The following is a 13,330-nucleotide window of genomic DNA, read 5'->3' as shown; positions in this document are numbered from 1 at the left end:
CTGATTCCTCATGCTAGACGCACACTTTGTCCAGGGCCCCCAGGAGTGACAGAAGGATCTGCCTTCTCCAGCCAGGGAGTTTATCGCCAAAATGGTCTGGCATAGGCAGCAGGCACTCTGCTGCATGGAGGCACCTGGAGAGCCAAGGCCATCCAGAGGGGACTCCAGGAGCACGAGGGACCACTTTCCAGTGTCTCCAGCCACGTGGCTGTCCTGTGTATGTCTCATGTGAATGCTGGGCTCTGCTGAGATGCTGCAGTACACTGCCTATTCAGACCCTCCTGTGCTCTGTGAAGATTTCCGGTGTTTCTACATTTTCTGTGTCTTCCTTGTTGGTCCCAAGCCCAGAGCCGAGACTGGCTTGGGAAAACAAGAGATATTATCTTCTTCACTCCTAACCCTCCAAGTCCCCCAGGTCAGCAAAGATCTCCATTCAGATTTCCTTTGTTTGTAGGGCCGTGGGAAAAATGTGCATCTTTACCTAAATAATACATCAGTGGACTCTGTACCTCTGCACAATTCTTTCTGTACATTTTACACAACACTGGGAATTATTATTTTTGTCAGTGTCACAGAAGAAAAATGGCTTTTCATTGTTTTCATTTGCATTCCCCTAATTATTAGACAGCATGTATTTATTAGCTCTTTGTATTTCTTCTTTTGTTTTCAATCCTTTGCACTCTGCAGCGGGAGAGCCAGCTGGCTGCCCCAGGGCGTGTCAAGGATGGTGACCTGCTTATTCTTGACCTGCTTTTGGTCTTTGGTTTTAACAATTAGTTTCTCCCTTCCTAGACCACTTCCTGCTCAGTTCTCAGCATTGTACTCACCTAGTTTTCACACTTTCCCCGACTTGGGGAAAGAGGTTTCTTCTGGTTTCTAATACTTGGGCCAACCCACTCCCTCTAGTTAGAGGCTAGAGATTAAGAATCAGGAGAAATATTTGATTCCTGCTACCAGGAGTTCATAGTTCAGGGAACAGACAGTGAAACCCAAAAGTAACAATGACAGAGACCACCAAAACCCCCAGATAACAAACGGGTACTGTAAACAGTAGCGTATGTCAAAAGCACAAACTCCAGATGCACTAGGGGCTCACTAGGAAGTGGTCACTCCTGCCTGTTGGAGGCGTGTGTAGAAGGCATGAAGTTGGAGCTTATTTCACCAGCTGGACCAGAAGGGCCTCCCCTTCTGCAGGAGGGCCTTCTGCAGTTGTAGAAGCCTAGATGCATATGCGTTTGGGGGTAAGTTGCAGATAAATCTGTATTTGGAGAAAGACGTGCCTAGAAGTGTAGGTGGGGTCAGCTTACTAAGCCTTGTAGATTCTGCCAAGGAGTGTGGCTCTCAGGCTGCAGCTCCACAAAATCATTGTTTCCTGGTGGTCCATCAGGCTGTTGTTTCCTCGCTGCTTGCATCATGCCAGGAGCTGTGCCAGCATTTCTGTCTGAGTCTCAGCCTTGTGGTTTGGATGGATGACACTTTCGGGGGTGGGGAAGCTGTATGGGAGGAGTGTGGAAGGAGGGGGAGAGCTGCAATAGTTAGAAAGTAGGATGAGGTAGCTGGACATGAGGATGGCAAGAAGACACATGCCAGAGACATTAAAGGGACAGAGTGGACAGTGCTGGGAATGTGGACAGAGTCTGGGATGACTGCTGGGCTGGCTTGGGTTGGAGGAATGTTGCAAGAAGAGCTGGTGGTCTGGGAGAGCAAGGGAAGGCAGTGGTGTCTCTCATGCATTCCATTGGCTGACATCCTATGAGTGCTGTTGTTGAATCCTGAATTCCATCTCGTGTTGGGGCTGTGATGTCGGACCATGCCGGTCCTTGCAGTTGAGGGCTAACCTGACCTCTTGGCGTGTTGGTGTTCTCAGCCATAATTGAGACTAACTCCCCTAAAAGAAAAGCATAGTGACTGAGTGGCGTTGAGTGGTAATGATGAGGCAGGGGCCTTTAACACACGGGCCTGTTAGCCCATGGGATTTTCTTTCAACTACAGCAGCAACAACGGTTTGGTGATGTTTTGTCTTTGTCATGTTTTTGGCAGAAGGACACTTGGTGCCAAGAATTAAAAAGTAGAGCAGAATTGGAGTTCTCGCTGTGGTGCAGTGGAAGCGAATGTGACTAGTAACTGTGAAGTCACAGGTTTGATCCCTGGCTTTGCTCAGTGGGTCAAGGATATGGTGTTGCCATGAGCTGTGGTGTAGGTCATAGACGTGGCTCAGATCCTGCGTTGCTGTGGGTGTGGTGTAGGCTGGCGGCTACAGCTCTTATTAGACCCCTAGCCTGGGAACTGCCATATGCTGTGGGTACATCCCTAAAAAGCAAAACAAAAACAAAAACAGAGAAAAATGAAGGTGTTCTCAGGAGAGTCTGAAAAGAAATTTTGATGTTTTTAGTGTGGGGCCGACACTGGCCAAATGCTCTCTCTGTCCTAGATGTGGGTGGGTCTGGAGTCCTGCAGGGCCTCATTCAGAACCATTTAGGACTCTGTGGATATGGGCAGGCTTTATGTACTTAACATGTATGGTTTTCATTGTAGGACCCTAAGTCCAATTTGATCCAGCAGTGGTTGTCAGAACAAAGTGATCTTGGAGTCGTTTCCAAAACTTTCCAGTTGTCTTCCCATCCAATACTTGGTGACTGGTCCATCCAAGTTCAAGTGAACGTGAGTATAGATATATTTGGGGGGGAAATGTTCAAATGATTTAAATAGTTCAGGCGAGAGAAATAGTTCCCAAGTCATTTATTCAATGAACTGAAAAACATTATCTGAACTCTAGATAATTTAAGTGGCTTATTTTTAATTAATTATTACTATCAGTGGGTTAGCCTATATCACATATTAGAGTTATAATCAATGTTGTTTTTTAATGTAACATTTGAAGGTTAAAACAATTCACATTTTATTATAAAACTAATTAAATGATGTTTATTGTACTTACTATATATGTATAAAATAAATATATACTTACTGTATATATATATAAAATAAATATATATATATATATTTTTTTTTTTTGTATTTTTTGTCCTTTTGTCTTTCTAGGGCTGCACCCATGGCATATGGTGGTTCCCAGGCTAGGGGTCTAATCAGAGCTGTAGCCGCCGGCCTACGCCACAGCCACAGCACCTCGGGATCCAAGCTGCATCTGCGACCTACACCACAGCTCATGGAGACGCAGGATCCTCAACCCACTGAGCGAGGCCAGGGATCAAACCTGCAACCTAATGGCTCTTAGTTGGATTCATTAACCATTTCGCCATGACGGGAACTCCTGCATACTTTGAATATTTTAAAACTAAGTAATAAATACATAGCTATTATTTGGAAAATTTTATTTTATTTTATTTTAATTTCTCTTTAGGGCCCACTCATGCAGCATATAGAAGTTCCCAGACTAGGGGTCAAATCCTAGCTGCAGCTGCTGGCCTACACCACAGCCATAGCAACTGGGGATCTAAGCCACACCTGTGACCTACACCACAGCTCATGGAATGCTGGATCCTTAAGCCACTGAGCAAGGCTGGGGATCAAAACTGCATCCTCATGGACACAAGTAGGGTTCTTAACCTGTTGAGCTGCAACAGGAACTCCCCCCTTTTTTTCCTTTTTATATTTGGCAAATTTTATGTCTCAGAATGATGACTTCTGATGACACTGGTCTAATGTACTTTATCTTTGTTTTAAGAATTCCAGTGACCTCAAACAGCCATCTCAGTCTTCTGTTCCCCAGTCCTCCTTTCTCCCGAGCTCTCCACCTGCTTACTGCCAACCTCTCAGCCCTGAGATAATGGGGTGGGACCGTTAAGATACCCTTTGTGTCTCTGTCTCAGCTTTTCTCCTGTGCATGTGCTGTGTTTGAAGATTACTTGAATACGTCTTAATTCTTTTCTTTGGAATTTATTAAAATATATATAAATTCACAAATGAGAGCTTTAAAAAATAATCTATTAGAATGGGGCTTCTCACATCTGACATGACAGTAAATAATTTTTTGTTGTGAGGCTGCAGTGTAGGACGCGCTGCAGCCTCTGTGACCTCTAGCCACCAAATGCCAGTAGCAGCTCTCCCCTCCCTTCAAGTCCTAACAACCAGAGATGTTTCCAGATGTCACCAAATGTTCCCTCTCCCTCCTCCATGGAGAACCACTTTCCTAGAAGGAATAATCATTCATTAGCATCCGACCTGAGGTCAGATAAACATACCAAGTACTTCATAAGTTAAGTTAAAAAATTTTCCTTTAGTTAGCATTTTTTTGGGCCACATCCTAAAAGCAGAACTAGGTCCCCTTCGTCAGCCCATGGTTTTTGCACATTTGCGTGAGGATGAATAGCTCGCCGAGCCTGAGTTGCGGTTGTGCCACAGAGGAAATGAGAAGGTGTGCAAGCAGTTATGGGTGTCCACAGCAGCTGTGATGAACTACAGGTGAACCAGACATTTGAGCTTGTAGAGAAGAAGGAAAAGGTAGACGTTGGTGAGATGTGGGCGGGAGAAAGACTTGTGAGGAGGTGGGAAGTACAGGAGAACCTCGAGTATCTGGAGATTTGGACAAATGGGATACTGGAGCATGCCGAGGACAAAGGAAGCTGAGGATTAGGAAGTTTATTGTGAGTTTTAAGGAGTTAGGATTTTATTCTCAATTCTCCCTTTTTCCCCCCTTTCTTTTCTTTTTATGGCTGCACCTGTAGCATCTGGATGTTCCTAGGCTAGGGGTTGAATTGGAGCTACAGCTGTTGGCCTACACCAAAGCCACAGCGACATAGGATCCGAGCCATGTCTGCAACCTGCTCCACAGCTCACGGCAATGCCAGATCCTCATCCCACTGAACGAGGCCAGGGATTGAACCTGCGTCGTCATGGACACTCTGTCAGGTTCTTAATGGGAACTCCTCAGTTCTTGCTTTTTGATTTCACTATAGTTCCCCAGGAATCAGCTGTTTGTCTGTCTGTCCATGCTCCTGTCCATCCTCCATCAGATACGTATTGAGGGCTTATGGTGCTGCAATAGGCCAGGAAGCTAAGCCTGACCTCCATCTTCAGGATTGCTGTGGGGAGATGACTGACATGACAGGAGTGAAGTGACTACACAACGGTGACAGAAGGACATGACATGGGAAGACAGCAGAGGAGTCCCAAGGTGCAGAGTCTGTGAGGCCCCTTGGGGCTCGCTTAGGCCACCTCAAGATAAAGACGGTCTGTGTCAGTCCAAGCGCCTGAGCTTTGGGGCCAGTGGCTCCCTCTGGTGGCCCTCAGTTGTCCACTCAGTGACCCCCTCTGCACAGTGACTAGGCAGGACGACCTCAGCCCTGTGGGTGGCAGCCTCCGAGGGATTAAATTGTGCCGTGAGTGCCTCACAGAATATGCACCAGAGGAGAGAGGAGACTAGAATAGCGGAGAAAGGCTGAAAGATTTGAGGTTATAGGTTTCTCATGTAGTGGTTCGTGGCTTGTCATATTGCTTTCATATGGAAAAAAGGTACATGCTCTTAAGAAAATTGAGGTGCTTGAGAAATGAAAAGCATTCACGAAATCTGGCTTTGTTTAATGGTACCCTTACCCTTGAACGCTATGCTTTAGACGTGTTGTTTCTTAAGTTTCTTAAACTTGCCCATCCTTCCCCTGAGCCTTTCCACAGGCTGCTGCCTCTGCCGGGCTGCTGTTTTTCTACTGCTTTTCTGACTCCCTGCCTATATCCTCAGGCATTGTCTGTGATGGCCTGCTCCTCTGAACACAGCCCTCTGTGTTTCTCCTGGTCCAGTCCTGTCACTTGGACAGCAGGGCCTGGTAAGCAGAGTCTGTGTGAGGGCTTGTTCCCCCATGTCTTTAGGACCTATGCAGTGCTTTGCACACAGCCAGAGGTCAGAACTTGTTGCATGAATGCATGAAAGCAATATAATAGCCATTGGTCTCAAACTGAGTATAAAGCCCCCCTTTCCCACCTTGTAAACATCTTTATCATTTTGAAGGCACGCAGATTGGTCCCATCGTTGCTAGGGGTGATGGCATGTATTTCCTTCCAGCTTTACAGAGGTATAATTGGCAAATAAAATTTAGGATCTTTGAGGTGTACTGGGTGATGATTCTATGCTCATATTGTCGGGGGCTCCCCCAGGCGATGCAAAGTGAAGGCAGACGACTTGGGGAAAAAAATCCCTTGGTGAAAAAAAAAGTCCTTAAAGTGCCACAAGGGGTCAGTATAGTCAAAGAAGTGCTTGGGAAGCAGCCTTGGTCTCCAGTTTTGACCTTTCCTTGACTCCTTCCTGCACAGCACTCTAGGACTCCATGTTTACTATTAAACCCCTTTCCTTTAGCTGTGAACAACGATTATGGAGGAAATATATTCATCATTTAAATAATCCACCATTAGTAGACCATATTTTTATTTTCCCAAGGCAGTGGCCCATTCTCAGTAGAATTTGTAGGGAGGAGAAAAATATTTATTTTCAGGAGAGTGTTTTGAAATCCCATGAAGATTAAGGAAAAAATTTTTAGGAAAAAACAAAAACATTGTTAGGAAAAAAAATCATTAGGAAAAAACCTGGAGAGATTTTAGTATTACTACTGAAGGATAATGTATTAAAAATACAGGCTGCACCAAAGCTTTGATTTGTAGAGACTGTGCAGATAGAGTGGTATGTTTTGAATCACTTTTTCCATTTATTATCCTGTTGGTACAACACATTTTATGGGTTCCTTTGCATTTCTGCAACTGTAACATGTTTGTTTGTAGAATAAGAGTGAAGGAGTCCTTTATTATACTGTTAACCTTTCTGGGTTATATAAATTGCTTTTGAATTTCAAGTATTGCTTTTTACTTTCAGGATTTTAATTATGAGTAATTATTGGGACCCAGCAAACTTTCTAGGTTTTTCTTCTTTTTCTCTCTTTCATTGTGTAGTATATGATGATGGAGCATAGTAAGCCCTCTAGATCTTCATAGACTTTACTATGTTAGTTTAATTACATTGAAAAGCAAGATGATGATTATTATTTTAAGCCCTCTTAAAATTAGTGCAACTTAGGAAGAGCACTGACTTTTTGTTTTCTACTTATGCACATCCTGAAGGTATACGATTGTGTTGAATGGGGACTGCACTCTCCGGAGGAGGCATGTGTCTTGCCCACACTTTGACCTTTGACCTCTTGTTGTCTCTTAGCCTCTTCCATCCATTTTCCCCTGACTTCCTGGAACACCGGGTTCTCCTGTCAGAGGGCAGAGGTTTATTTTAGCTGTAATACTCCACCGTAGATGCATGCTTTACATAGGTTTTTTTTTTTTGTTTTTTTTTTTTTAAGGATCACACCCACAGTATATGGAGGTTTCCAGGCTAGGGGTTGAATAGGAGCTGTAGCCGCAGGCCTACACCACAGCCACAGCAATGCCAGATCCCAGCCAGGTCTGCAACCTACGCCACAGCTCACAGCAATGCCAGATCCTTGACCTACTTACTGAGTGAGGCCGGGGATTGAACCTGAATCCTCATGGAAAACTAGTCGGGTTCATTTTCACTGCGTGCACAATGGGAACTCTGACAGAGATGTTTGACATCATGTATGTTATAGGTCAAGTGGAAAAGTGTGCTCTAATTTGGTAATCCTCTTACAAATACACTTTGGGAAGATAATTTGTTTTAGAAGTTAGATATTGCTTGGTATTTTCACTTTTTGTAGTATTTTCTAGTTACCTTATCTCTTGACCAGTATTCTTGATTCTCCCAAGTAGTTGCACATCTTTTTTTTCTCATTTAAAAATATTTATTTATTTATTTATTTTCTTTTTATGGACACATCTGTGGCATATGGAAGTTCCCAGGTTTGGGGTTGAATCAGAGCTGCAGCTGAGGCCTCCACCACAGCCTCAGGAACACCATCTCTGAGCCACATCTTTAGCAGCACTGGATTTTTAACCCACTGATTGAGGTTAAGGGTGGAGCTCCCCCAATCTCCCAGAGATAAAAGGGCTCCTCAGCCCTCTGAGCCTCTGGAATTCGCATTTTTTTAAATTTAATTTTATTTATTTTTTCCGCTGTACAGCATGGGGACCAAGTTACACTTACATATATACATTTTTTTCGTCCCTTTGTTCTGTTGCGCTATAACTATCTAAACATAGTTCTCAATGCTACACAGCAGGATCTCATTGTAAATCCATTCCAAGAGCAATAGTTTGCATCCGATAACCCCACACTCCTGATCCCTCCCACTCCCTCCCTCTCCCCCTGGGCAGCCAGAAGTCTATTCTTCAAGTCCATGGTTTTCTTTTCTGTGGAAATGTTCATTTGTGCTGTATATTAGATTCCAGCATTTTAAATAAGCATTCTGAGAAATCCTGTTTGTTTTCAGGACCACATGTTGAGAAGTCCTGCTCTTGTGACCACAGCCAGGCTTCTTCAGTTTCCCTCCCTTCTAGTGTGAGGCAGTTCTGGGTGGTGGAACAGGCAGCCCCTGATTTATTCTTTGAACTCCCTAGTGGTGAGACCCTGCTACTTCCTTCCCCTCTAGGTGGTAGCGGGGCTTGTCTCCCTGGCAGCCTAGACTTTCTAAAGCATGTTTTGAGGGCACAACTTGTACTTTTATAGCAGCTTCTGACATGATTTGGGGCACAGACTGTGGGGGACCCCTGGACTAGACAACCTCATAAACTCTTCTGGCTGCAACTGACTTCAGTTTCTCACTCACTCCTTGTCTCAGTTTTAAGCCAGTATTGGGCTGGTGGACAGGAAATACAAGGTAGGAAGTTCAGTAGCCCCAGGCCTGAAGTCACTGTTTGAAAGCCCTGTGTGATATTCTGTGGGTGTCAGGTTGTAATCCATAAACAGTCTGCTTTGAGTTGTAATCCAAAAACAGTCTGCTTTGAGTTGTTACATCCCCTTTCCCCTGAGCTAGTTGTTGCGGAAGGTCAGGTAAGGGCTGCTGGTCGCACAGCTTTGTGCAGCTTTCCAGATGTACCTTATCTTTGTGCCTCCCTGCTCAGCTTCCCCTGGTCAGTTTGCTTCTCCTGTCAAGGTGGGTCTGGAGCCGTTGTCCTTTGTAGAACAGCACATCTTTTGATAGTTCTCGTGCTTGAAGCATTCTACAGGTAGCAGCTGGTAAGCCCCCCGGCCGGTGATGAGAACTGAATCAGGAACTTGGAGCAGCCTGTGACAGGTCATTCTCTCTGGAATGGAGATGAAGCTTCCAAAATACAGTTGCTAGGCTCTGCTTGAAAGAAGACTGCTTTTTTTGGGGGAAAGACCTCAAGTTCTCTCTTGCGTGTAGTAAGAAAAGGAAGAAGGAATTGCTTTTAGAATTTTGATTTCTATTTTTTTTTTAGGGCTGCATCTGTGGCATATGGAGGTTACCAGGCTAGGGGTCTAATCTGAGCTGCAGCTGCCAACCTACATAACAGCTCACAGCAATGTGAGATTCTTAAGGAAAGGATCTGAGTGAGGCCAGGGAGCAAATCTGTGTCTTCATGGATCCTAGTCGGATTCGTTTCCGCTGTGCCACAATGGGAACTCCTAGAATTTTGATTTCTTAGAGTGTCAGCCTGCAGGGGGTAAACACTTCAATCTCTCTTCTTCTGTGGGTCCTTTTACACAACATCTCTACTACAGAATTTACTGATCTGTGTAGTATTTATTTATTTATTTATTTATTACAACTGCTGGCCTGTGTCACAGCCACAGCAATGCAGGGTCAAAGCCACATCTTCGACCTACACCACAGCTCATGGCAACGCCAGATCCTTAACCCCCTGAGCAAGGCCAGAGATCGAAGCCACAACCTCATGGTTCCTAGTCAGATTCATTTCCACTCTACCACGATGGGAACTCTAATGTGTAGTTTTATTTTTGAAAAAATTTTATTGGAGTAAAGTTTACTTACCATGAGTTAGTTTCAGCTGTGCAGCAAAGTGAATCAGTCATACATACAGATATATCATCTGTGTAGTTTTCTCTTTTTTGTGGTAAGGTGTATATCACAAAATTTACTATTTTATTTTTAGTTTTTACAGCCTTACCTGCTATATTTGGAAATTCCTGGGCCAGGGGTTGAATTGGAGTCACAGCCTTAGGCCTATACCACAGCCACAGGCAATGCTAGATCTGAGCCACGTGTACGACCTATACTGCAGCTTGTGGCAATGCCAGATCCTTAGCCCACTGAGTGAGGCCAGGGATCAAACTTGCATCCTCATGGATTCTAGTCAAGTTCTTAATCCACTGAGCCACAATGGAAACTCCAAGAAGATTAATTTTTAAAAGAACTTTTATTTTGAGGTAGATTCACAGAAAGTACATGGAGGTCCTGGACCCTTTAAAACCGTGGACTCAGTGATTATATCTTATCAACATCAAAAACAGAAGCTTGACATTCATGCGATGTGTATATAGTCTTTTTTTTTTTTTTTTTTTTTGTCTTTTGTCTTTTTTTTAGGGCCTCGTCCGTGGCATATGGAGGTTCCCAGGCCAGGGTCTAATCGGAGGTACAACTGCTGGCCTACGCCAGAGCTACAGCAACACCAGATCTGAGCTGCATCTGTGACCTACACCACAGCTCATGGCAACACCGGATCCTTAACCCACTGAGTGAGGCCAGGGATTGAACCCAAATCCTCATGTATCCTAGTCAGGTTTGTTAACCGCTGAGCCACGAAGGGAACTCCCTATAGTCCTATATGATGCTTATTTGTCAGTGACATGGAGGGAGTTTTTGGAAGTTGTAACTCACTGGACTCTGGCTGCTGGCAGTGGTGCTGGGTACTGAGGTGAGGCACTGAAATGAGTCCTGAGGCCCTGGGTGGAGTGAAAGGAGGAGAATGAGCAGGAAATGGAATAACCTTGCCTCTGGGGACCTTTCTCATTCAGTCCAAATCTGTATCAACATTTCTGCTGTTTCCTCTTCATTGAGTGATGCCCAAGAGAGTTGGTCATATTGCATGTCTTTGAAAACCTTAATCCTTTCTACTTTCAGTAGGAACAGAGAGGGTTAAATGAGTGATTTTTTTTTTTTATTCATTTGTTTTTAAAGAGAGTGTGCTTCTAGTTAGTTCTTTTCTACCTAGGAAGCCCCATGTACATCATAATGTATGTATACTGCACATGGTGAAAGTTTTTAGGAGTATGAACGTGCTTGCGGCATTGCATGCCTCGGAGCTCTGCGTGGTCTGTGTCTTGGTTATTAGTTAGATCCATTCCCCCCAAGTCCTACCACTGTGAGTAACTGTGGGGTGTGGAGCACTTCAGTTCCTCAGATGTTTAGCTGCAGTCTTGATGGCACCAGAGTATTTGAGGTCCTTTCTAAGGAGGGAGGGATTCAGGAAGATGCTTTCTCATGGGGAGATCTGGTTCCTTCTGCCTCACTCTCAGTAGATAATCTCCTTTTGTATTTCCTAAAGAAAACAGGGAAGTCATCACCTAGGAGTTTCTGTAAATTCCTCGGCCAGATTTACATGTCTACCTTGTCCACACCCATCCCATGTGCGTCCTTTTCTTTTGCAGAAGACATGTCGTCTCCGTATTTAAGACTCAAACCTATGGCTCCTCCCTGGCTTCTCCTTTCTCCTACTTTCCCAGAAATCTTACAGTCTCCCAAAGACCACTGAAACCCAGAGCTCAAATGACTTGTCCACAGTCTTGTGACTCCTCAAGCAAAAGCTTTTATTACCTGAAGCCTTCCCTGACTGTAAGCACCTTGCAAGTAGGGTCTGTGTCTGTTATCTTCAGAAGTTTACTGGCTAGTGTTTCTTTCCTCCTAACGTACAACAGGAAAGTTCTATATTTTTAGCTTTATTCTGATCCCTTCTACCATTCTTAAACTTAGCCTTAATACCTATAAAATAGTAATCAAGCAATATCCTTTGTTTTCCCCTCCTTGATCTTTACGGTAAAATTAGCAAAGAACTTAAAATTTACTAAGAATTCACGAGGGAAATATCATCCAGTCAACAGATATATATTTAGAGAAAAGAATGCAAACTTTGGAGAAAAGACAAATGTACCCAATGCCTGAAATGGAGGGCAAATCCCACTATTTTTCTGGTTATTCTTGGGTCTTGTCATTTTTGGTTATGAGTACACACACAGACGTCTGCATTCAGTAATTAATTTGCCCACCCCGATAAAATTAAGTGCCCTCTTTTCTCAATTTGTGTCTTCTCTGGTCTGGCTGCCTACCCCCAACTCACTAGGCTGCACTGCACTCCTGCAGGATCTGATCAGGTGGAAGCAAGATAGGTGAGGGGTAAAAAACTCCCACTTGACCCCAAAGGGTGACATGTGAATGACAAAAATGGCAGTTGAATATGTTGTCAGCTGGCCGCAGAGCTCTCTGGGCTTGGCAGGTGTTTAAAAAGAACACCTTTTCTTCTTGGGGCTCTTTTGTGGGTTCTGTGGAGCACCCCTGCCTACTTTGGGGGCTGGGAGGCCTCTAAGCTGGAGCATCTTTGATGCTTTCCACTCTTTCCTCTCCAGCTGGCAGCCTGAAGCTCCCGCTCCATCTGCTGCGGCTGCCTTAAGCCTCCCGGGGAGGCTGGTTTGGATCAGGATAGAAGACTGCGTGCTGGCTCTTTGCGTGCCTTTGCACATTTAGTTGAGCACAAAAGCTCGTGTTTTCTTTGCTCCCCGAAACTCAGCAGGCCCAGGTCACCTGACACAGCACTCTCTCTCCACTCAGCCTTCTGTACAGGGGACAGCAGCTGAGGTTTCTCAGGTGTGTCAAGTGCCTCCAGCTCCACCTTGAGGTCACTCCCCCATCATGTCCAGTGCTCTGGATCCTCTGATGGAAGCCCTTTCCTCTAGGCCTGAAGTGAGGGGCAGGTTACTCTCTCCTGGTCTCTGGGGGTGGGGTGTGTGACTCTTAGCACATCAATAGCTTTCTCCTAAAATTCCTTTCTGGAGAGTTGCAAAACCAGTTTTTGGAAAGCTTTGCAGGTCCTGGTGCTGTTCTTGCAACTGCGTGCCTGTAGTTGGCATTTCTTATTTTGGGGGACAAAGCCAAAACTGAGTCTGAAATAGTTCCATTTTAACAACTTGTTATGTGTGGATTTAAAACATGTAGTGCCTTTCTTCATCTTTAAATAAAAATTAAATCCAGACCCTGGAGATCAATAGTAAAGCTGACTTTTGGGCAGTTAAAATGACCATAAATGAACATACATGTGCAAAGAAAGAGAATCCATCCAGCCCTTGAATTCTGTTTCTGGCATTTCTTTTTATTCCAGCAGCAAAAATTGAAAGAAGCTGCCTGCATTAAAAAAAAAAGAAATCTATATTTTGTAGCAGTCATGTAGTGTACCATATTTTCTGAAGTTTGTTAAAAATAGAAACCTTCTTGAGAGCTGGATGGCTTCA

At 44.4% G+C, this 13,330-nt stretch overlaps 1 protein-coding gene and 1 long non-coding RNA gene across 2 annotated transcripts in view; both read left to right on the top strand.

Moving 5' to 3' along the window:
- CD109 (CD109 molecule) overlaps positions 1-13,330 on the top strand; it is a 159,516-nt gene that overhangs the window by 41,202 nt on the left and 104,984 nt on the right. Inside the window, exon 5 of the mRNA XM_001927545.7 lies at positions 2,536-2,661. Within this exon, the coding sequence (XP_001927580.3) occupies positions 2,536-2,661 (126 nt within the window). The remainder of the gene's footprint in view (positions 1-2,535; positions 2,662-13,330) is intronic.
- Positions 7,264-13,244, top strand: LOC146406191 (uncharacterized). The gene is made up of 2 exons (XR_014840246.1): positions 7,264-7,315; positions 9,333-13,244. It is a non-coding gene; the product is annotated as an uncharacterized LOC146406191 (long non-coding RNA).

Source organism: Sus scrofa, chromosome 1, assembly GCF_054392235.1.
Source record: "Sus scrofa isolate SSC_HxYL_T2T_F1_AM1 chromosome 1, Sscrofa_HxYL_maternal_Yorkshire_Landrace_v2.0, whole genome shotgun sequence".
NCBI classification, from domain to species: domain Eukaryota; kingdom Metazoa; phylum Chordata; class Mammalia; order Artiodactyla; family Suidae; genus Sus; species Sus scrofa.
This window is presented reverse-complemented; position numbering and strand designations above follow the sequence as displayed.